A 24,822-nucleotide genomic window follows, 5' to 3' on the forward strand; every position below is an offset into this window, starting at 1 on the left:
CAGCAAAACAGCTCCTTTGAAACTATGCAGCCCTCATCTTCAGCACATGGCATTCAGAATGTGCAGAGTGATATTGTTGAGGGGTTACATCTGTCACTGAGTTTGGGGTGATTCTAAGAAATTATGTCTTCTGAAAAAATCCAAAAGCTGCACCTTAGCTGACACAGCTCGCTCTGGGACTGCTGCTGTTGTTCTCCAGGCAGCCCCTCGTTCCTGCTGAACCCAAGGATGCAGTTCCCTAGCACAGCACCAGAGGAAGGATGCTGTGAGGAGTCAGTGGAGAGACAGCTTGGAGCATGAGGCTTTAGCACACCTTGTATTAAGCTGCTGGTGAAAGAAAACTAAAGAGGAGCCAGAGGGTAAGTCTGGTGCAGAAGAAAGAGGCCTTTCCCTCGGGAGATGAAAGTGTCATGAGTTCTCTGCTTCCCTCAGGACCAAAACACAAGCATGAACTCAAAGAAGCCCAAAAGTTAACTGGTGGAGCAGATAGGCCACCTGTCTGCCCAGCCACCTCACTCCTGAATTAAGTGCTGTGCACACATCACTTATCACAGGAACCATCCCAAATCTCTGGTAGAACAGGACTTAAAAACAAAGCAAAGACTGCTGTTGTCCCTGTAGATTGGAATTACCAGAAAGCTGGAGGCAGGATCTGCAGCCAAAGAAATGACAGCTCCAGAAAGCCACCCTGCTAAAGGTCCAAATCACCCCCAGGAAGTGTCCCTGGCCCTCAGATGACTTCAGAGGCTGAGCATCCAAACTAAATATTTCAGCTAAGCTCCTGCTTGTGTGCAGGACTGAAATCCTGGCATGAGCTATGCCAACATAAATCACAAAAGCTACCAGTGACTTCGGGATGGAACCACACAGGCAGCAGCACCTTTGTACGAAGTTCAGGACTTATTATTTATTTCTCCAATATCACCAGTTCAGTTCAAGCAGGTTGTATCAGAGGAAGGGCAGCTTCCAGGGAAAGGACCTGTATTTCTCCTCCTCTTTGTCAGCTCTCTAACCACTTGCAGCACTGATAAATTCCACCATCCTCCTCCTCTCCATCTTGCAAAACCCTGGTTTCCTTCTGCTCATCTCTGATCTCACATAGCAGCCCAACTCTGCATTTCTGATCTTACTAACAGTGTTGTAGCTGTGAGAGTTTCAGGATGGAAGCAGGTTTGTGGGTAGAATATGATTTTGTTTGACCAATTCACACAACTGGGGGGAGGAAAGAAATAAAGAGTAGCAAGTTTCAGAGCAAACAAGAAATTTTCTTTATTCTTCCTCTTCCCCATCTCTCAGACAAGGCTCCATCTACCACTTGCTCTGGCCGACTTGCCACCATCCCACACACAGAGTAAATGCATCTCTCAGTGTATGGTTGGGTGAAACTTCTGTGGTTAACATATTCCTTCTAAAAATCATGCCTGGAGTCCAGCTTTTTATAGGGTGCATTAAAAGATACAGTGAAAAAGCTTTTTCTGCCTGTGTGGGAGGTTTGCTAAGAAGAAACTGACAGTTTAACACGTTCTCATCTCTGAGAGCTAATTACAGAAAAAAATATCAGTACCACTGCAGAGATTACTACAAAACTACACTTTCTATTTCATGAGAACAAGGCTGAGCTCCAAATACCAACAGCTGACAGAAGGGTGGGAGGTAGGAACAGCCAAGGTCCATACACTTGAAAAGAAAAATGTTCTATTTTTACTTTGTGCCAAAAGATTGTATACTCAAATTAGCTGGGGAGGGGGGACCCAAAAGAAGTTATTTCAGGTCTAGAACTGGGAAATGATTCAGCTGACAAGCGTAGGGAAAATTTCAAAGTCTAAATAAAATTGTGATTTGTTTGGAAGTATTTTTAAAGATTTACTCAGTTTCCACTTCTTTAAATATTCAGTAAATTCACTAAAATATCTGACCATGGACTTGAAACTTTTAACTTGAAATATTTATTTGGAATAACTTTATTCAGCCCAAAATGAAATACTAAATGCCTGCCAGCTATGTTTTATTTGAAAAAGTATTTCAATTAAAAACAAATAAATAAATCAGTGATTCATATAGCACAAGGGATTGCAGAGAGACTTTTGCTGTTTCAGTCTTGTCACTTTTCTTCTATAGCACTCACCCTCCAGTCACACCTGGGAAGGATGACCTGCAAGTATTAGGAAAATACTTCAGTGTGTGCTGTGTTGAGTATATTTTGTATTACAAAAATTATACTTCTGCTCTTTGATTTGCAAAGCACTGCCAACCCAGGACACTGCTGACCTGTTGCATTCTTGCTCAAGTCCTCTTAAATGTAAATATTTTCTTGCTTAGAGAGGTCCCTTTCCCTGAGGTGAAGGTGTGGTATGAGCTGTGTGGTAATACATCCTCTTTCAGCCTGCCCAGGTGTCAGTGGCTGGGAGGAAGATCCATTCCCAGGGAAAAAATCTACCACCCAAAGGAGTGACTTGGTTATTGCTCTTGCTGAATCCAAACTTCACCTGTGCCTCTGGATCTCCTCTGGTCTGGGAAGTGTCTGTGGGTCCCAGGTGGATGCTACATTGTGGTGGGTTTGTATTTTTTTCCCTTCCTGTGATTTGAATGTTGACAGAAGTTAGTGTTGAACAAACTCTGGCACCAACTTTTTTGGCAAGTACAGCATTTTCAGTATTTTCTGTTCAGAGGAGAAAAGGCTTAATCAGGGTAGAGTCCTAGTGAGTGCTGTTTTCTTACCTTCATTATTGGCTGCTCTTGCTCAGCCCACATCAATCACAGAGCCCAGCAGCCAGTCCACTAAAATAACACACTTTTCCTAGATAACTGCACAGGTGAGCTCCCGAGTGCTGATGCTCCAGGTCTTTGCAGGTTGCATCCAAATGGTTACACCCCAATAAGGAAAAAAACACCCCCTGCAGCCAAACTGCTCCCTGCTGCCCACCCCAACCCCATCACACCAGGAACAGCTGGGACCAGCAGGGCTTTGCTCTCCAACACTCCATGGATGTCCTTGGTGAGACAGACAAGGTGCTCTCCCTCCATCACATGGCCAGAACCCAACAGATGACAGTCTACTCCTGGATCTTCACACAACATCCAGAAAGGAGATCCTCTCTCCTCCAAAGACTTCAGTTTTGCTCTGAGAAAGGATCCCAAAACCCTGCTCAAGGCAAAGGGTTCTGGTGTTCCCTGCTATGCACACGTGGAAAACGAGGCTCTATAACCCAAAGCAGCTGAGGATGTTGGAGAGCCAGGCTTGCAGCTGAAAGCTCAGCAGGAAGATGCACAGAGGAGATCATTACTTTTCCCATCTATCCTTTATTTTTCAATTCTAGCAGCTTTCATTATGTTGCAAATAGTTTTGGCCACAGTTCCAATGCCTTTTATGTTTATTCAGTCAAACTGTTAAAAATTAATGAAGTGGGTGCAGTATTGATTTCAAAAGGGCCCTTTGCACAGCATCCCAGCTCCAACACTGCTCTGTACCATCAGGGAGGCCTGGAGAGAGGCAATATTGTTAGTGTGTAATCCAGCCCTGCTCTGCAGACAACACAGCAAACCTTCTCTGCAGACACAGCACACACAAACTTAAGCTTCAGGAAGCTTTTCAAGAGAGGCATAAGGTTTATTTTCTTTAAACACAAAGTCCCTCCTTAAAACTTTTAAATATATAAGGTCTCATGGTCAAGTATCTAATGGAAAGGTCACCAGGGGATGGGAAATCTCCCAGTCAATCTGCTTAGGGACTAATATTTTCTTCCTCTTTCTGTTTTAGTTATTGCTGGCAAACAATGCCATGTTTTCATCAGCTGCATGTGTTCTGCTTCCTATAGGAGCTGTGCTGATACAGAGTCCCATGTGGCACCAAGCAGGCTGGGGGAGGCTGGAGGCAGTGCAGAGGAGAAGGAGGAATTAACATTATTTCAAAAGTGCCAGGAAGGATGCAAAGCTCAGAGAGAACTGCAGGAGGGAAGGATGACACTGGTGCAATGAAGGAAAATATCAAAAAGTATTTCAGTCACATATATATATATATATGGTGAGACCAGAAGAGTAAGCCTAATAATATATCTGTAATCACATACCTCTTGGGGAATGAACACTTTCAGACTGGATTCAACCACCATATTAATCATGGCAATGAAACAAAACAGCACAAAAATTAAATAAAGTATCACCATACCACACTCAGCTGTGCCACCCTCATGTGATAGGGATTTAGGGACGTCAGCTCTGTAATTCTGGGGGGATAAGGGGACTCCTGTTCTTTGGAGAGGGATTTGCCTCAGCCATAGGTGTCACCAGGACTGATCAGTCCTGCTGTGAGTCTTCTGTTGCTGACTATTCTCTCACTGCACTTAACACCAGTGAGAACAGGCAGTTGAAAACATCCATCCACCAAACATACATTCCCCTCCAAATTAACACACAAAATCCAGAACTGCTGTCACATGATAAAAGAATGATTTATTAGAGCAACTTTATGATAAAATTATATAAAATAACAATTTGGTTTTTTAAAGACATCCACAATATCACCTTGAAACAAAATGTACAGATACTGCCTATAATCCAAACAAAAATAAATTACCATTCAAAAAAAAAACCAAAAAACCAAACCAAAAGTGGAAAGAAATAAGGGCAGAAGAAACAAATCAAAATTATACACAGCATTTCAAGAGGGCGTGGAAAAGAGAAAGTCATTAATCGATTCAAGTTATACAAATGTGTTTCAGCTTTACTCTCAGACAGCTCAGCTTGCATTTGTGTTGCATGCAAATGGAATGATCCAGTGAACAGTTCAGAACAGCAGAATCAGCAGCATAACAACAGCAGAGAGTGAAATAGGCACAATTCAGCACGGGGCACATCGAAAGTGAACAGGTAGTTCTGTCTGGTCTTTGCAAAAGTTATACACATTTACCAACTTCAAAAATAGCTAGTGCGATCTGCAAACAAGAAAAAACTAGTAGAGTCTTGCACTTAAATACTTTACACTTCTTTATCTTTTTATTTTTGTCTCCTTTTTGTCAGTAGGCTGTATGTAAACATTCCACTAACGGTACCTTTATTAAAATACTCAAAGATGATGCAGACGTTCTTTCCTCCTGGAGCACAACCACAACATGACACCACCACAGATCCAGCTGGATCCTTGCTCCCAAAGCTCCTACACACCCTCACAGGAATTTACATTCATGCCATCAGAACAGAATAATGGGATTTTACATTTGAAAGCGTCGAACTGGAAAGTTTTCAAGTATAGTGGAAGAGCTGAGGGCTGGGATTTTGGAAGGTGCTCAGGGCATCAGGCACCCAAAGCATATGGAAACCCAAAAGGACCTGAGCACTTGCTTCCCCAAGACTTTGAAAATCCCATCCTTCGTTACATTGCTTTAGTCAGACACAAAACAAATGAAAGCAAGGTGGCACAAGAGTGACACACAGGGCAGTGTCACCCCTGCCAAGCTCAATGCAGGGCCCATCCACAGCTCGAGGGAACCAGCAGGAATCTCGTGCACTGATCCTGGGCCCCTCAGATACACCACTACACGTGGGTGAGGTTCACACTGGAGTCACACAGGCATGTTTCCATGGTTGCATACAGTACTGCTGGTAAGAACCAACAATCAGCAAAGGAGTGGATAGCTCTTTGGCTTATCTGGAGCAGACAAGTGCAAACCGCAGTACTTCAGAAGCAGTGAACACAAGAAAAAATATGTTGCGTTTCATCGTGGACTAGCAAAACCTTTTCAAATGCAAAGAACCAAGAATGAACATTGTGTCAGGACACAGAAGCATTTTATAGGTTGGCTGAGCCACAAGTAAAACAAATCAAGCTGTGCATCCTCCCTGCCTTCACACACATTTTCAAATGATCAAAAGACACTGATTGTTGCATCTTCATTAGTCACTTGAAGAGGTACCATATTTTGTAAGTTGATTTAATTGATGTGAGGTGTCTGTGGGCTCGCCCTCAAGTTCAGAACAGAGCAACCAAGGGAGAAAAATCCCTCCCTGATGTGTTCAAGAATCAAAGAAGAATCAAGCAATTTTCAAGTGAAAGTAAACAGAAGTCCCATCAAGGACACGTTGCAGAGAAACAGAATCCACTTGAGCATAGCCATGAAGATGTAGAAATAACAAATAATCATAGAAGTCAGATGTCTTAGTAATTCACTTGTCTCTACAGCAAAACTGAAACTAACAGCAACACCTTATCTGTGAAGGTCCTTCAACTCCTAGTGAGTTGGGGTAGCACCTGGTCAGTTCAAACCCTAACTAAGAAGGGCTTGAAAAATTGTGTCTCATATGTCAGGAATGATACCACCACTTATGATATTCACCAAGGACACAGTCAGGTATTTCAAGAAAAGACAGATCAGAATCAACGACTGAATCAACACATTCAGATAGTGCGTATATTACAGGCAGAACAACATCAAGGGCAAATTCTTTTTTTTTTTTTTTTAAATTCTGCATTCATCTACATGAAATCCAGCAGATTTCTTCATGGAAGGGCATCTCCACACAAGCAGATGAGTCTTATAGCCTACTGGAAATCTTGGAAGGATATCTGCACCTATTATTTACCAGCCAGCATCTTGCAGGCTCAAAAATAAACTAATGGCGTGTTGACATACTCCCATTTTGGGACCGATCCTGTCTCTGCTGAAATTGATGGAAAGCTCTCACTGGCTTCACCAGGAAAGCAGCCACCTTCTTCACTAGTAAGGTTAAACACTTTGTGAGCATCCCTATTTATTTAAATTATTTTAACAGGTTCCCACTGTTACAACATCCTAGAAGAAAAGCTCAGGTAACTACTGAAGCTAACTAAGGAATCTACTACTCACCCCAAAATATAGAGTCAGCACACAAGAAGCAGTCAAGCTTGGGAAACCATTTTCACTGGTTAAACTACATACTGTATGAGGGCAAAGTGGAACTCATCTGCTCACCTTTCCCAGTAAATGTATCCTCCACAGCTACAAAAGAATTTCTTTACCTGATTACTATTTGTTGACCTGGAAGAATGAAAAACGAATTGCTACAAGACAGAAAAAACTGGGAGCAAACACATCTGGAAGAGATTCCCTCAAAATTTTTGTTCTTAAAGCAACAAAAATTGCTTAGTGTTTTGCAGTTTAACACAAAGACAGAATACAAACCCTAACTTTTGTTAAATAAGAAATTGCTCAAGCAACTGCACACAACCCTTAGTGTTTCTTAGATTATAACGGATCAAAAATTAAATCCAGAGACAAAAAATCCCAAACGTACCAAGTGCTTGACACTGCTGAATAGTTTCTGAAGAACACCACAGCATGGTGGTATTTGCAAGCACTTTTGCATTGAAAAAAAATTCATAACAGAACTAGCCATAAAGGTGGAGCTACATTGAAGCCATTACTTTTTCAGTGCTGTCAAGTGATCGCACTCATTCACAGCAACTGTGTAATTAAGTTTATTCCATGAGCCATTGGAACAGATGTTTTTCTTTGCAACTGGGTAATTGCAAACATCTTAGTCTTTGGCCCAGCCAAGAGCATTTGTAGCTCATTATGAAAAGATTGTATATTTAAATTAAAAAAAGAAAAGCAGCTTAAAGACAGCATTTGTACCAAAATCATGAAAATTTGGCAAGCTAAATTGTAAAATCTAGCTTTTTGTACCTACCATAAACTTTGGGCCTGAAATATCATAAAAAATAGTAACTGTATAAGTAGTCTTTACATTCATACCATTATTAACTTTTACACTCCCCCAAGAGAAAAACAAAAGGGTTTATTCTGTCTTGTTTTGGTTTTTGGACTGAAAATCAGATGCACAACTTCAGTGTGGTTGCCTTTTTATGACTGCTGAAAGGAAATCTTACACAACTGCAGTAAGGGCTTCTCTCAGAAACCCATGGTATTGCACAATCATTCTGTTGGATTTGCACATTGATTCCAACAGAGCTGTAATGCTTCACTTGTACACTTAAAAAAATTCAAACAAATAAACCCCAAACAAATGTAGTACCAAAAAACATGTGTTTGTTGGTTTTTTTTTCAAATTGAGCCTCATTACAACTGAATAGTTACAAACAGGCCAATGCAAGAACACTTTAGCCTCGGCAGTATTGAATGGAAAATATGCAAAGCCTGTTTTCTTATGGCACACTGGAAGAATAAGTGAGTAATTTTGTAAAAATCAGTTTGCCTCTATGCTGAATATGTGCTGCTCCACAGTGCTAGTCTTGTTTAAAAGGCATACACAGACTTTCCATTCACCCTCACAGCATAGATTTTTCTTTTTTGTGCAACATGTTAGCAATCTAAACAACTGCTCCACACAAACTGTCCACAAACCACTCATACACAATACTAATGCGACAGTAGATTACAGTATAATAGCAATACAAAATATTGTATCAGATCACATATTTCTCTCCATCTGGAATGAAATTTGAATCTTGCAAGCTGGAAGACCCACAGTTCGATTTCTGAGTGTAGTTTCTCATCTGAGCTGGGGACAAAGTCTCCAGTGTGGACCCAGAATTGTTAGCAGTCCTGACTTTAGTGGCTGTAGATTGTTTAGCAGCAGAAGATGCTTTGTTACTGGCAACTATATCCAAGTTTCCAGTAGGGTCAATGATAGCGTTTATAACTGGGGAAAAAAAAATAAAAAAGAAAGAGACATAAACATATTAGCAGCACTCAGCAAAGTTTCCAAACAGAAGTTTGCTGCCTTCATTTTGAAGACAGGAGAACCGTAAGCAGTACTTTTGTTCATTTTAGGCATTATTTTCCTCATTGGTACCTTCAGGTCTAAACAGCTTTAATAAGCAAGACCTCTCCCAGACTGAAGCTATATAGACTCTCAACTTTCTGATTAAACTGGAAAAGACAAACTACAGCAGCCAAATGGCAAGCTTTTAGCAGGAGCCCAAAATGATGCCTGGATGTTCTTACATGCCTTTGTTAAGCTTTCAGATGATGCAAGAGTTTGTCTTGCTTTTCCTAATGCATAGATCTATGTGCAAAATTCAAGTCCAAAAAGTATAGCACAGATTGTTGCCTGAAAGAGCTGCTAAACATTATTTCATCAGAATAGTCCTGCACCAGTTTATCTTACTGGAATATGCTAATTACCACAAACAAAGCATTTCCACAGCAACAGCTTCCACATTTCAATAGTTAAAAAATTTCTTAAAAACTGGCAGTATAAGATAAAACTACTGTTAATTCCATATGCACTCATCAGTGAGCACTGTGCTAATAAACTAAACTTCTGCAGCCTTTCCCAGCTTTCGCTGGCAAATCAGGCCACATTGTTTTATTTTGTGCAACTTTACTGGCATTTGAGACACAAGAGGAATATTTTAGATGACCAACCTTCAAGCTGTTTTTGAACTCGCCTGAGCTCCTTCAGGATAGAACTGATTTCCTAGAAACAAAAGCATCAGAATGGAAAATTAAGCAAGAAAGTATTCAACTGATAGAGGAATCTAGTCTCACTCCTTCTGCCTTATCTGGATAAGAAGATTCAAAGTCTGCCCCAACCTTGCTCATTTAACTGCAAAGACAAAGCTGTATTGAGGTGCATTTGGTCAGTGCAGAGAGCTCTGCTCTGCTTCATGTCACCAAGTGCTGCAACACCACCCAGCTCATAGCCACAATGGCTTTTAGATATAAAATGCTACACCTGTACAAAGGTTCCTCCTTAATATCAAATACACAAAGATATTTGTAAACTCAACTCCTAGGCCAGACAAGGCATTTGTCCACATTTATACTGCTGCAGCACTGAGCTACACACATCTTGCACAATGTTGCTTAGCATTAGTCATATTTGCTGGGTCCACTGCTGTACTTAAATCCTTACTGACAATCCCCTTCAAGGACAATGAAAGGTCATGGCAGCACAAACACCATCTTGAGGCTGAATCACCTGAGTGAATTCACCCTGAGGTGGATTTTTACTGCACTCATATCAAACTGTTACAGGTGAAGAAAACAAACATTCATGAGAAACACCTGTCTGCAACTGAAGCTGTAGCAACCACATGGTAGGTGATCCTTTGGTAAATGTCTAAATGAGGCCTAATGACCCTGAACTCCAACATCTGTTAAGAGACACAGTCTTTGAAGATCAATCACAAAGGAACTGGGAAAGAGTTTGGTGAAACAAAACCACTAAAGGAACTTTGTCACACTTCAAACAGTAACAAAACCTTACGTTTCAGTTCAACACATGAAAATGGACCAGAAAATTCAGAACTGGATTTGAGACAGGACAGAGATTGTTGTATAGGTTTCTTACAAAGCTTTCATGGATGAAAGTCTTTAGTATTTCACTTGTTTGCATGGACTTACTTTGTTTGATGTCTTCAGAATTGGCACTTCATTTTCTGAATTGATTTTGGCCTCCATCTCCTCCCAGGTCCTTTCTGAGTTTTGAAACAGAATCCTGTAACACAAAAAGTAGAGCAGATCTTAAAATTGCCATCAAAAAACTGCTTGTTTAAAGGACTTAATTATCACAAGATGTGGCAACAAAAGAGATTAGTGGATTAGCAACTGGACAAAGCTCCTTTCAGCTGATTTTAGGAATAAACCAAAGTCCTGCCCTAACTGATGTCTTCTAGAGCAACAACAAACTTTGAAAAGTTTTCACAAGCTTGGTGACCTGCATGTTTTACAAGAGCCTTGGTACAGAAAAGAAGAGACAATCCACCAATTTTCTGCTGTATCTTCTGCACAGACAGCATTTCAAAGTTAAGGCATTACAAATCCAGCATTAAAATTCCAAAGGTCAAAGATATGAGGAAAAGAGAGCGCAAATAATCATATTACCTCTGGTTCACTACACACACAGCGTTTCCTACATCTACATTCCCTGTATCCTGATTACAAAATTTTCCAAGACAACAGTGCAGTATCTTCCACGACTAGCAAGTCAACAAACTCACCAGCAAGTCAACATTTCAGGCCAGGGACAAAAAGTTACTTACTTCATTTTTTCAGCAAGGTTTTCTGTATTTTCACGGATTGTATGTGATAACTGGGACACTGGGTTCAACATCAGATTGTCAAAGATTACCTAAAATATGAGCACAGATCAGAGGACTTTTAGCAAAAGCGGCACATTAAAAACAGGAATTTTTTGTACAGTAAATGATCTTGACTGAAACATCTTTGCTTGTGTGGGTAATACTTGAAGTTCAAGGGAAATTAAGAAGACATGCAGCTTTATTGCAGCACTTTCACAAAAAGGTTAATAGTAACTTGTTCAGATTTTTTCTAGAGACAGACACTGCTGTTTGCAGTAACATATGTATTAAAGCATTTCTGAAAGAAAAGCACTTAAGACTTTCCAAGCCTCACAGACACCTCCCCTCCCTAAGAAGTCAAATCCTCCCTAAAAAACACTAAGAAGTCAAATCACAATGCAAGCAGCCCAACTAACAGTCTCACTGAAACTATCTAATGTGACACATGTGAGTTCAAAACACCTTCACAGCCAGGTAGCCCACCATGTTACAGTCTGCTTTATTAAAAACAGTAACAAAATACGATGAAACCCTAAATATCCTAGTTCTATGGCTCAGCAGAGCCTCCAGGCTTCTGCCAGGAAAGCCCACATCAAGCTGGGGGCACTCTGAAGCTGCACCTTTCCTCCAGGCTTGGCACTTCTCTATAGGAGAGGAAGGGATTGATTCAAATCAGTCACAGGACAGGATCAGTACCAGTGGCTCAGGCCATGGTCCCCTTTATGTGTCTGTGTGAGTCACACTCCACCTCCAGAGTGGCAGAGTGGCTGTGCTGGAGCCAGCTCTCCCCTCCTGCCTCCCTGAAGCCTCTGCCCCAGCTCTTCCTTCCATCAGCAAGTAGGAGCAACAGCCATTACAGCATCACAGCTTTCTCCTCCTCCCTCTGGCACCATCACCCCACTGCACCTCTCATCCCATCCCAACACCATTTCCAGCCTCAGGTTCAGGCTTTCTCACCCTTTAGCATCATCCCAGTGATCTGCAGGTTCCCCTGCTCTCTCAGCCCAGAAGAATCACATCAAATTGCAAACGTTGGAGGGAGCAATGCTCTCAGTCTGCAGGGCACAGCAAGCCAGCTGTGCCACAGCACTGAGCCCAGTTGCACACACTCCTCCTAAGGTCCAGATCCTGCCACTCCCCTGCTGTTCCATGGGCAGCTCTAACCAGACTGCCAGCTGCACAACAGTAAGGTGCCATTAAACTATCAGTATTTCCAGTGTCAAAATTGAGACGTTTGAGTTTTTCTTTAAAATAGCAGTGAAATTGCCTAGATGGGCTCTGACACTGAATACCTCCTTCCAAAAACAAGTGACAAAGCCTCAGGTATCACTGCTGTTTTACACAAAAGAGGAAATTTCCAATCAGTACAGGCAAGAGGGATGATTATATTTCTATTTCTTCTTTTTTAAACACTGTTTCTATACCCACACATCAGGCCTGCTAAGAAATGGTTTGGTTTTTTTTGAGTAGCCTCCTTTGGCAACTTAGAAAGAACAAGTATACATACAACAGCTTAAAGCAGTGTCATATATAATATAAAGAAAAAGGTGGCCTGCCTCTTCACGGTTTCTTGTCCTTGTTTTTCTTGAGGGATCCTCTTCTCTATTATCATTCATATTTTGGTCAAAATCCTTCAGTTCCACTGATCCCGGAGGCACTTTCTGGTAGTTCAGACTTGCTTCTGGAATGTGCTGCACCAACTTGGAAATAATGAGTAATGAGTCATTAAAAATTAGTAGGGGAAGGAGGCTCACAGGCACTCACTGCAGGTATTGCAGATTTTCAGGCAAGCCCAAGAGGAACACTGATTCATTTAAGTCTTGTTCAGACAGGTATGGGCTCGTAAGCAAATTACTCGACCCCAGTCCTGCAAGGGCCTACCCACTGGAGTCATACCACAAAATTCTGTGGGGCTTTTCTAGTTTAAAATTTTGAGTCTTGAGCACATGTTTGAAAAGTACATCTTTGTCTTTTTTGAATTTAGCTAAAACTCAAAAAGGCCCTGTTTTCCCATTTGTCTTAATATATCAATGCAACATTAAAGACACATTCAAATTAATCAGAAACCATTTAGTAACACATGAAAGATGAAAAAGCAATACAAAACCACTTAAAATGCAAAAATTTAACAGGAAGAACAGAAATGACAAGACAATTACTCCTATTGGGTTTACTGACAAAAACTATAAAAGAAAGGGAAGAAAATAACAGTGACAAGACAGAGATACAAAAATAATGGGATGGGAAGTGCACCTGAGATGGATATGCCAGCCGAAAAGATCTACGAGCAATCTGTGTTAAAACAGAAACAAAGAGATCAATGCTAGTGAATGACTGTGACAGCAAGTATCAAAGAGAACACAGGGTTTGGGGTTATTTGGGGTTGGCATTCCCAAAAGCACACTCCTGAGGACCAGCACTCGGTGCCCACCCCCCATCATGCACTGAAGCCCACGGAGATCCTGGTCACCAGCCAGCTCTGCTGAGGTGGCCTCAGGCAGCTCCCCAGTTACTCCAAACTGGACTGTGCTGAGTGAAATCCAGAGCCCTCTGGGAAAGGGCTGAACATCCAGCCCAGTAGGCTCTTTGGTTGGCAAAGCACACAGCTCCTGTGAGGAAACTGTGTGCCATGCAAGGTCCAGACTCTCAACGCTCCACACAGCAGCACTTGGGTTATACACAGGCAGCAGGTGTGAGATATTACATTGCAGGACCACAACAGCCAAAATGTTTAGCTGATAAGCTTCCTTTCATGAAGTGCAGAAGCAGTAAGTTAGGCTGCTTGCAGCAGTGGAAGTGTCAGAAGGGAATGAGATATTCCTACAGTGAGCAGGTCTCAGCACAACCAGCTGAAACAAGGTAAGGACAGCACCTGCTCCACCATCACAGGAGATTTTTATACATGACCTGTTCTTTTCTCATCTTTTCTGTTCCGTCACACCCGTAAGCATTTCCTCTTGTACCAACACTTATACTGAGTATGTTAGACAACAACTTAAACTTTATTGGGCTCTTCCGTTTTTGTTATACCATTATCAACTTTTTAAAAAGAGACCTCCCAAAAGAATTTCATGCAGGGCTAAAATTCGCAAAAGTAGCCAGTGATTTGGGATGACCCAACCTGAGGTTTAAGTTTGATGGCTCAGCTCTGCAGAAAGCTGGGTCCTACAAAACCTATGCACCCACAAACCAGGGCATCCCAAACAACCCATGGCTTTGGTAAACAGGAATCATGAAGGGCTTGCCTTTCAACCCTTGCTGAACTTTTTTTTGTTCTGTTCAGGTTTGTTGGGTTTTTTTTCTTTGCTCAATTCAGAGCAGTACTCAGCTCTGTATGCCAAGAATCTATGTTATCATAAACTATACAGCTGAGGCTAGAAAAACAAAACAAAACCACCCCAAACATGCACTGGGGAAATGGAAAACGTCCCTGGCAAACATCCAAGCCAGCTGAACCTGAAAGGACAGAACATGAACAATGAGGTTTAAATCTAAGGCTCCACCTTAACTTACAAGAGGATACTCTTAATTAAATCTTTAACCAAGCTTCTTAATAAAAGTAATTTAAAAAGCAGTTCATTTGAGGCTGAGAAATGCTGTGCCACACAGTGGTCCCAAATGACGATTCTGATACAGCAGTAAACACTCAAAAGTGATTCCAGTATGAGTACTAATTTTTCCTGCATTTTTCCCCACTTTTTTGGAATAGGTATAAATATTTAGTATTAGAATGCAGAATAGCATACAACACTGCATGAGCCACAGCAGCATAAGAGACAGCAACAGACACCAAACTTTTCTTATTCACATAATCCTTTTTATCAGATATTTCAATATATTACTATAATAACCACGGTAGCTATTTCTCATCACTATGTCCTTTCCTAAAATATTTAATATAAACTTGTTTAATAAACACTCACAAAATTCACAGTGCTTAGCATCACACACATGGATCTTCAACTATTTCCCAACAACTTCTCTGCATCAAGCCAAAATTATTAATTTAGCACAGTTTCAACACCACTTTGGAGCCTGTCATTTTGCACAGAGCAGAAACACTATTTTGCAAGTGTAGTCTTCTAGCAGCTGGGAACATCCCTCTGTAGTAGCTGACTTATGGTTGAAACCTTCAGTGTCACTCCACAAAAAAAGTAGGTGCTCTGCTCTTCCTCCCCTGCTTTTCTGCAAGCAAGCGGGAGCTCAGTAAAATGTTTCATTTGCAAGTCAGAAGTACAGTAGGTTTGTCACCTTTACTGCTTGAAAAGAATAATACAAAAGGCAGCTTGGCAGGCGTGGCACTTGCAAGGAAACAAAGCAATAAAACACTTTATCTCAGCCTGCAGTTATTGCGAAACATTTGTGCACTTCAGCTCCAAAAGGCCCCGGGAAAAACCCCTCCCTGAGCAGGCTGCAGCTGACCTCGGTTTAGCACAACCACTCTTGCCTGATCTTCTGGGTATGTCCCTAAACTTCTGCTTTTCACCTCCAGTGCTGATCACAGCAGGGTCATGGGGCCTCCAAAGACTCTCTTGGCTGAGTAAAAGGTTTGGTCTCAGCTTTGAACCCCACCTAGGATGGGTCTGCAATTGTCACAACAGTCAAAAACAACAGGAGGCCAAGGGAACCATCTGAGCAGCAGAGAGCTGTGCATTTTTTAAGCCTCCACTGGTGGTACACAGGAGGGAATTTGGATTTAAACAGTAGCAAAGGCAATTTTGCTTTAGCAGCTGGAGCCTTCTGGTGACCTTGCAGCCAAATTTGAGCTGAGCTAGTCCCTGCACTGCAGCACTGGTGAACCAAATTAAGAAATTGCCTCTCCGTCCCAGCTCAGTGGAGATAAACTGTGCTACACAGTTTGGGAGGAAGCCACAGCTTCACTGAAGGGTGGGGGGCAGCACTTCCCAAGCTACCTGCCCAGCTCCCAGAGTACTTGCCCTTGCCCACCAACACAGATGGAGAGAAGGGATTCAAGCAACACCTGCACAGCATTTCAGCAGTCCTGGCATAAAGGACACAGCAGAGGTACAAAACACACAGCTGACACAGAAAGTGCAGCCAACAACAGAGGAAGGCTCTGGCTCCCTGGCACAGCAGCACAACACACACCCCTCCATCCTCCTCCTCAGACGCAAATTTCAGGGACCAAAATCCAAACAGAAGCCTTGAGAGCCTTGGGCAATAATATGATTCCCATGTCTTGCAAGGCTGCCTGTGGCACAAAGGACAAAATAAAGAGCACTCTAAATAGGCTGCAGTTGATCTTTCTAGGGGTGTGTTTTAGGAAGACAGGGAATGAGGGGTTTTCAATGCTGCAGCAGTAGGGGATGCTGCCCTGGTCTCCCACCACAACCATGCCCCACGTATTTCCTAGCACTGAGAGGCAGAGATTTCTGTCACTCAGCACCTTACCTCTTCTCTTGCGGATATGGTGGAAGCAGGAGTGTTGGGCACAGAGCTGAGGCAGGGGCTTGGTCCTGTCCCTGAGGAACTCTGTGAATCCCCATCACCAGCAACATCGTGAATCTCTCGAGCAAGGATGGCCACATCCTTCACCAAGGTTTGGCTGAGCCTAAAGCACAGGCAGTGAAGCAGAACCATTAGGACATAGACTAGAACATGCCTCATACTCATAAAATGTAAAAAGAGGAGCCACAAAAGGTTTGTGGGAACTATAACCTCTGCAGAGACGTGGGCAAGCAGGGTTTTTTGGGGTGCCTTGGCAGGGTGCTGAGGAACGTTCTGTCTGCATACAAAATAAATCCATTCCCTTCCTGAATCCAGCTTCAAAGTGGAGAATTGATATAAAGCAAATTCTAGTGACTACACACTACCAGAAAGTATTGGAGATAATCCATAAAGAAATTTTATGTTATTGCTCCTCCATCCATGCACTCTACTTCCTTCTCTTGTTTGTTTTTTGGTTTTGTTGGGGTTTTTTTAATACAATACCATTACATTTTCTCCTTGGGACTTCTTTGCTTTCCATTAAAAAGTCCATACAGGGGAAAAAACCTTTTTTCTTTTTTTTTGCTTAAAGAAAAAAACTTCAATTTCTCTTCCTTTTCCTTGTCTGCAGACTGAAAATCACAATATGCCTCCACATTCTCTAGAAGAGCTGAGGGATTATGAGGATAAGCAGGCATACCTCAAAGGGATCTGGTTTTCAGAAACCAAGTCTTGAAACTTCAAGCCCCTTGAGAGGTGTTCAGTTAACACTCAGTGCTGCCAGCAGCTTGCTTTACCTGCTCTAGAGCCCAAAAGCAGTTCCCAAAGCTCTGAATTGTTGGTAGCAGAGCTTTAGAAAAAACCCCTCAGACCAGAAGCAGCTGCTGTGGTAATTTTAAGGGAAAATTTCAAAGAGAAAAAAATAATCTTACAGCTAGTCAGCTTCATCTGAAACACACTATCATCTTTTAATGAAAAAAAACCAAAACCAAACCAACCAACCAAAAAACAACCAAAACAAAACACCCCACCCAACAACAAAAAAAAAACTTTATCACAGAATATTCTGAGCTGGAAGGAACCCACAAGGAAAACAAGCAATGTGATCAAACTGTCAGTTCATCAAAATATTTCCTTGGAAAGAAAATGCACAGTTGAACTAATAAAACACAGTTTGAGCTGTCTGCCTAAGGTACCCCCTCTCTGTGCTGGTTTGGATAGAGCTGTCACCAAACACTTCCATTATGTGATTCACTACTGTAAACAAGTGGCATTTTCCCTTTTAACTCTCTCCGACTCCTCTAAACCCCTCCCAGTTAATTCGGGAGCAGCAAGGGAAATCAGAACTGCAATTACCAGGCAGACTCTGTGACAGAGTCCTGCTCCGTGCAGCGCCAGACGAGTCTGACGCAACCCTTTATTTATAGCTGCTGCGAGTTGGGAATGCTGCTGGGAGGGAAGCTGGCATCTCACACACACACACTTTGTGTAGCACAGGTAGAGCAGCCTGGTTTGAAGGCTGACACACTTTCTAGCAGCTTGACAGCAACTTTCAGGCAAGAAAAGCCCTCTCGAGGTGAGCATGGCAGCAGTGAGGGCGATGTGGCTAAAATCAGATGCAAGGCAGCTTCCTCAGGCAAAAGTATTTAAAGTATGGCCAGTATAATGGAAGACTAGTATTTCTGGAAAGTTGGCATAACACAGTTGCATATTAGAGATGACAAACCTCAAATGCCACTGTTTAAAAAAAGAAGCTATTTGCTTTATTAGTGAGGTCCTCCAGGCAACCATCAGACCACCAGTACACAGCAAGTCCTGTATCCAGGGACATCAAGCTAAGCAACAACTCATTTATATACAAGGTCTAGACAGATTTGGGTTCAGTTGTGCCAAGCAAAGAAGTTTCCGCCCTGCAGCAATTTCCTACTGCTCCCTCACCAGCTTCAGGCAAAGCAGTTTCAACAGTTTACATATTCAGTCTTTGCTAGTCCATTTGACTTCCTCTGCAGAGAATTAGGAGAGTTCACACCAACCACACACACATACTGACTTCCAGCAGAAAGCAGAGATATGCAGGTTTGAACAGTTAGATTTCCCACAGCTTGAACAGGAAACAAACCAAGAACCAATGCTCTGCACCTTGGCCTTTTCCAGAGAGAAGGTACAACCAGCACATCCAGGCTGTAAAGGATTGTGAACACCTTCCAAGCCAATGTTCAGATATAAAGGAGATGTGGGCACACAAACAACGGCAGAGAGCCTCTCCTCCTACCCCCACATTTGGGTTTGATTTGAAAACCAAGGAGAAAACAACCCATTTTGAACACATGGGCTAACAGATACAGCCCCACCTCACCTGGCTATTTCTGCTATCTCTGCCGTTTGCGCCATGAAGTTGTAGGGGTCAGGGTTGTCATCAAAATCTTCATCGTCATCCGTTTCTCTGCCGTTGTGCTTCTGCTTGCCCAGCCCTGAGCCACGCATCCTCGGTGTTTGTGTGGCTGTTGAAGTATGGGAGCGTTTGTGTTTAGGGGAGCTGTGATTTGAGCCATATTCCTCCTCCGAAGTAGAAGTGTAATCTGAACCCTGTGGTCTCCGCCTTGATGCTTATAAAAAATGAATTGGTTTCAGACCGAGGACAGTAGTAAAGAGTAACTACAAAAGGCCAAAAGGTAACACAAAACTAGCCCAAGAGCACAAGGAAAGGAGAGTTTCTGTGCAGATCTTAAATTAAGCCAGCACATTATCTGAGCTTATTTCAAAGTTGAGCCCCTCTATGGCTCCCGTTCACTGTACAAATTTGGAGTGGGAAATTCCAATGGAAAATCATGACTGTGTTAACGACTCCACTGTAGTAAATTATTACCACAGACTTGGCTTTCCATGCACAGAAGCTCTGTGTATAAGTAGCACACATTTCAGACTCCTCATAGTCCCACAGAAGCCCTTTTCTAAAGAGAGCCCAATTTTCAAGCCTGCAGATACCTTTCTAATTAGCTGCAAGTACAAGCAGAAGGAGGGGTTTTTGAGTGAAGAGTAGACTGTGGTGCTTGGTGTTATTTGCAGGAGTCCACACCCCCATGTTCACCTCCTGCCTTGCAACTCACCATTAATGACACTCTACAAGAAAGTGTTGATGAAGTCAGGACTGGTTCCAAGCCCTGGAGCCAAGTAGAAGCTGCCCACTTATCCCAACTAGTTCTGCAAATCTGTGGACACCCAGGTCCTCCCTTGCATGGGAAATGTCAAGGTGTCCTTATTTGAAAACTGGGCTCCCAGTGTTTGCTGCCTCACTACACTCTCTACAGATACTGCTTCATTCCCTTCTGTCCATCCCTGGAGAATGAAGACCCACCAAACGCAGAACCAGACAAGTTATTTAGAATTACAACACTGAAAAGCTTCACTGTGTTACCAAGACTACCCTAACACTGAAACGCTACAAAGTGTATTAAGCCAGCATCACACATCATAGAAACAAAACCAATTAATGTGGTGTGTAAGATGCAGGTAGAAACTACAGATGATTACTGTATAGTGAAAAAAGTATTCCTAGACGTTGCTATCTCACCCATAGCTACAAAAATGCCTTGACTTAGGATTTTTATATATATATATATATATATTTACTTATATTCAATTAGTAGAGTTTCATCTCTTGTTTTTTTTCTTTAATGCAGGTTTAGAATCAAGAGGTCACCATGTCACTGAACAGAAATTTTAAAATGATGAGTCTGATTTTCCACCTCTGTATGCCAAGAGAAATCAGAATTGGCTCCTTCAGTATCATTTAAATTATCCCAAGTAAACAAATTGTCTACACAGAGGAGCACGGGAGACAGACCCTTAGCTTTCAGAACTGGTAGCTTGGATTATCCTGATGTTATCTTTGACTTCCACAGAAAGCTGCTTCAGATGGCCCAACAATATACTGGCATTTTTGTCTCAGGGCCAGACAGATCATGCTATTCCTCCACTAGCAAGATTAACTTTCTCCCACTGGGAGAGTTGGGAACTCCTGTGGTTAACTAAACACTAAGAATTCCTCGAATAAATCAGCCACATCTGCCTCCTTACCCCACTAGGTTTGACACTCACAGCTTTCAAAGGTTGTTGTAGCATGCAAAAAAAAGTCTTGATGGCACAGTGCAATAGTCCAGTTTAACAACATGTCGCTCTTGCTGCAGGAAGGGAATTCTAGCTGCTGATTTGCTATGTCTATAACAGCATTAGTATAGGAACATCCATCACACAACAGCAAGCACGATGAAGCACGAAACACACCAGTGTGTACTTAGAGCTTGCGCAAGGTCCACAATCCTATCAGGGAATTAGGAGGTTAGTATTTTAAGAGCAACTAATTCAGAGGAAGGATTAGCATCATCTGCTGCAACTACGGACAAGGAAAGGTGTTAGCATGTTGCTACAGAGCTGTGAAAATCAAAAACCAATTCATTTAAATAAAGAAGTGGCCAACACTTATCATTTTTCTCCGAATGATTTGAAGCCTGTGGTCCAAAGGCAGAGAGAGTGCAAAGAGTGCCTCCTGTTTGGAAAACTCTGACCACATTATCTTGCTTTAAATTTGTTATTGTTTAACAAGAAGTTAATAATAGCATCATCTCAAAACAGGCGAGAGAAGAGACTATACATACTCTTTTAGCTTAATCACATTCTGATTTACATGCATATACAAGTGTGTAAGAAAAAAAAAATCACTAAAATTAATGGTGAAGCTGAATGCACTAAAACAATCCAAATCAGAAAAAGCAGCAAATAACATTTTTAGCATGCAATAAAAATGAATACTGCAAGAGGGATAAATAGTTCAGCTGTATGAAAATATATTAAAAATATATTAAAGGACACATCCAGAACTCCAAGACCCCTTAAAAAATCATGAAATTGTTGAAAATAGTATTCCTCTAAACAAGACTGAGAAATCCAGCCAAAGGGGTTCTTCCTGTCCCTTTGACTAAAACCCTAAGCAAACACATCTGTTTTCCCACATCCATGGCTGGTCAAGAACTACAGGCATAGACTTAAACTTAGACCAAAGGTTTCAGGGACAATATCCCATTACCAATTACCATCCTGGACTTGCCATCTGAATTGTCCCTACCTTTTAATTAAAGGCTGATTTCAATATGACAAATGATGATATTTCAAGGGTCTGTTGAGTACTCAGTTACAGGGCAATATAGCTCCCATATCTCTGCCTTGTGGGAATCACAACTGCAAACCTGCCTTAGCTATGGTAAGTGAGTGAAAATACACAGAAGAGTCAATCTCTCGGGGCAATCAACGTGCAGTGTCCAGCTCTGTATTTACATTTACAAGAAGAACAAGGGAACAGCTTTCACAACACAGGGACATTTATTTCTGTTCTCCTGTTTCAGGTGCCTTCAAACCTGACACCTTGGACATCAGCTGTCACCAACATCATTATAAACTCGCTGGGAGAAAATTTTGAATCTTACAAGTAAAACAGAACAGAATTTCTTGTAGCACTAGAAAGGCATTAAATTTTATCTTTTAAACAAAAATATGGCCAACTGTCAAACAGCAACTGATTGTTAAAAAACCAGAATCACTGGAGGAAAAAAAATGTAGCTATTTGCAGTATCCTCACAGACACCACCACAATACCATCTTACTGAGTATGAGAGTGCTCTGCTGTCTCCAAATCCATAGGAAATCTCAACATCCGTGCTGCTCATTAATACAGACTTTTGTACTCACCGAGGCTGCACCTGTACTACTGCGATACTAATTCTTGGCAACCATGTGCAGCCTGTAAGTCAGAAAGAGGGCAAGAGGGGAGAAATATAAAACAGGAGCACTTACAGGATGATGATGAAGAATACTTGACACTGCTTGAACGGGTCCTGCTGAAAGGCTGCTTGGCAGAGGCAGCAGCTGCTGTTTTCCTGGCCGCAGCTCTCACCTCCGAAATGCCTGTCTTCCGATAGGACTCGGCGCTGCGGCCCGAAAACCCTGTCCTCGACTGTGCCGTCTCCGAGTCACTGGGCACTGTAAATGACCCTGCCCGTTTCCTGGGCATGGCCAGGATATCCAGCCGGGACAGCTTCTTTGTCTCCGTGGGCTGCTTGGTGCCCTGAGCAGCGGCGTCAGAGTTGGAGGCTGTTTTCTCAGCATCCACACATTCGTTGTCCGAAGCATCTCCCAGCCGGGCACGGCGTAGCTTTGAGGCCCTTGTGGGCCGTGGGGTGGATAAACTGTTGGAGCGGGTGAGAACCTGCTGGATTTTCTGCACATTCGAGGTTGTTTTGCTCTGGTCCTCCTTGGTGGCCTGAGTGTAAGGTTTCCTCCTGGGAACTGGCCGGGTTACTGAGTGCTCGTGGTCAGAAACGACCGCATCTGGGACTGGTAAGTAGGGCGAGCTTGAACTTCTCTCGTCATCCGTGAAGTCCAGTGACCCGCGAGTGCCGGTGCTCCGCTTCATCTGGAAGCGTTTGGTGGCTTCTACTCGGTTTGGTGGCTCTGGTGCTTGTGTTTTCCGCTTCTCCGTCAGCCTGTCCCGAGCACTGGGCTGCCCACACTGGTCCTGGATGGATGGGGTTGAGGAAGACTTTTCCTTCTGCAAGCTCGCGACTGCTTTGCGTTTTGGGGCACTTGCTGGGACGTTTTTGCCACTCACCAAGCTGACTGTGCTGGCAGTGTCTACATCCGAATCCCCTGACAAGGAGTCCTCCAGCTGACCAGCAGTTTCCGAGGACTCCAGCTGTTGGCTTTGACCAAGCAATTTGGCTTCCAGTGCTGCCAAGGCAGTTTCAGTGTCCTTAAGGAGAAGATGAGTGTCCTGACTGAAGTCCATGCGATTTGACCGAACAGCCTCTAAATCTTTAAGCAGAGGGTGACTTGAAATATGTGGGAGTTTATTTTGAGGAACACCACTGCTTGACTTATCTTTGGTAAAACTTTCCTGTCTAACGAAAGATGTTGTTTCCTTTCCTGACATATTTTCTTGATCTTGAGGAAGACTCTGATGAAGGGAAATAACAACTTTTCCAGCTGCATTTATATAAGCACTAACATCTTTGACCGGTGGCTTTCCAGAAACTGGTGTGCCAGCACACTTGAAGGAAAACTCTGGATCCTTGCTGTCCTTGTCTGCTCGAGTGTGGGACACACTCAGAGAGAGCTTGGAGGGAACACCTGCATCATTGCTGTCATCACCAATGTAGAACGAAGTAGAAATTGGCTCACTCACAGCTCTCACGTGGGAGATCCAGGAGGCTCCTGGCTGCCGGTTCTCTGATCTATTGTCTTCCCCCATCTGCTCTAGCATTTTGCTGTTCTCTTTGTATTTCTTGCCTTTTTCCATGCTGAAGCCATCGTCAGATCTGCTGGCATCGCTGAGGCTATCTGGATCCAAGTCTTCTTGGATGAAGAGGCGGCTGCTGGGATCACCATAGGCTTCCACGCAGGGGTCCTTCACGATGGTTCTCTTGGTAACCTCAGAATAGGACTCCTGGCACACCAGGACTGTGGGAGTGGGGCTGTCTGATTTATCACTTGGTGGGAGTTGGGGAAGAAGGCGCCTTGTTCTCGAGGGCACAGAGTTTTCTGGTTCCCCAGGTTTTGGGGGCAACCCGCTTTCTGAAAGAATTAAGTGGACAAGAATCAACTACTGTACAACTGTGCCACTTTTTTATTTATTTTTTTTAGGGAGGGCTGGATCCTGCAAAGTGCAAGTCCATAAAAGCACTCGCAAGATGTGCTCAGAACTATGGTTTTATGTAATATGAACTTCAGCAAGGCCTGGTCCCAGCTCCCTCAGGTTTATCAATACAGACATTATACTTAATTCCTTTACTGAATCACACTGCTCAACACCTTCCCTTCTCAAGGTAGTATGTCAGATTCATTCTCCCATAATATACCTCTCAGTACAAGCACTACACAGGATAATGACATTGCTGGCATCTACCATCAATCAGGCCACAGGAATGAGATGAAAAGCCATCAGACATCCGTGATGCAGTGTTTTAAGTGCCATTCTAAACAACATTGCCCATTTGACTAAATAGATGGTGTTTTCACAGTACAAGTTCTCCTACACTCATATCCCACAGCAAAAACCCAGGAGAAAGACCCAGTAATAATCAAGAGGCTCTGAATTAGAGCTCACTGGCCCAGCATGCGTGGGCTTATCAGCAGGGACACACTCCATAGAAAGAGTGCTCCTGTTTCTCCCATGCCACTGGCCAGAACTCCATATCTGACAGCACCTTTAAATACCAGGATAACAGGTTATTTGGCTATGGTAATAATACAAGCACTCCAGGAGTCAGGTATCCTACACGGTGTAAAAACAGTGGCAATGATCT

General features: G+C 42.7%; 1 protein-coding gene across 4 annotated transcripts in view; it reads right to left on the bottom strand.

Annotated features, from left to right (window-relative positions):
- Window positions 1-4,429: 4,429 nt before the first annotated feature.
- Window positions 4,430-24,822, bottom strand: part of CEP170B (centrosomal protein 170B) — a 57,666-nt gene continuing 37,273 nt past the window's right edge. The window contains exons 13-21 of one of the 4 annotated variants that reach the window (XM_085061208.1): window positions 22,316-24,091; window positions 18,825-19,074; window positions 16,433-16,592; window positions 13,274-13,312; window positions 12,577-12,720; window positions 10,982-11,070; window positions 10,344-10,437; window positions 9,363-9,414; window positions 4,430-8,634 (exon numbers count right to left, since the gene is read on the bottom strand). In XM_085061208.1, the coding sequence (XP_084917334.1) occupies window positions 8,399-8,634; window positions 9,363-9,414; window positions 10,344-10,437; window positions 10,982-11,070; window positions 12,577-12,720; window positions 13,274-13,312; window positions 16,433-16,592; window positions 18,825-19,074; window positions 22,316-24,091 (2,840 nt within the window). In that variant the 3' untranslated portion in view covers window positions 4,430-8,398. Of the gene's footprint in view, window positions 8,635-9,362; window positions 9,415-10,343; window positions 10,438-10,981; window positions 12,721-13,273; window positions 13,313-16,432; window positions 16,593-18,824; window positions 19,075-22,315; window positions 24,092-24,822 lie in introns of those variants that run through there. The other 3 variants (XM_085061206.1, XM_085061207.1, XM_085061205.1) reach the window with 3 other exon arrangements.

Source organism: Lichenostomus cassidix, chromosome 5, assembly GCF_008360975.1.
Source record: "Lichenostomus cassidix isolate B80296 chromosome 5, HeHo_3.0, whole genome shotgun sequence".
NCBI lineage: Eukaryota > Metazoa > Chordata > Aves > Passeriformes > Meliphagidae > Lichenostomus > Lichenostomus cassidix.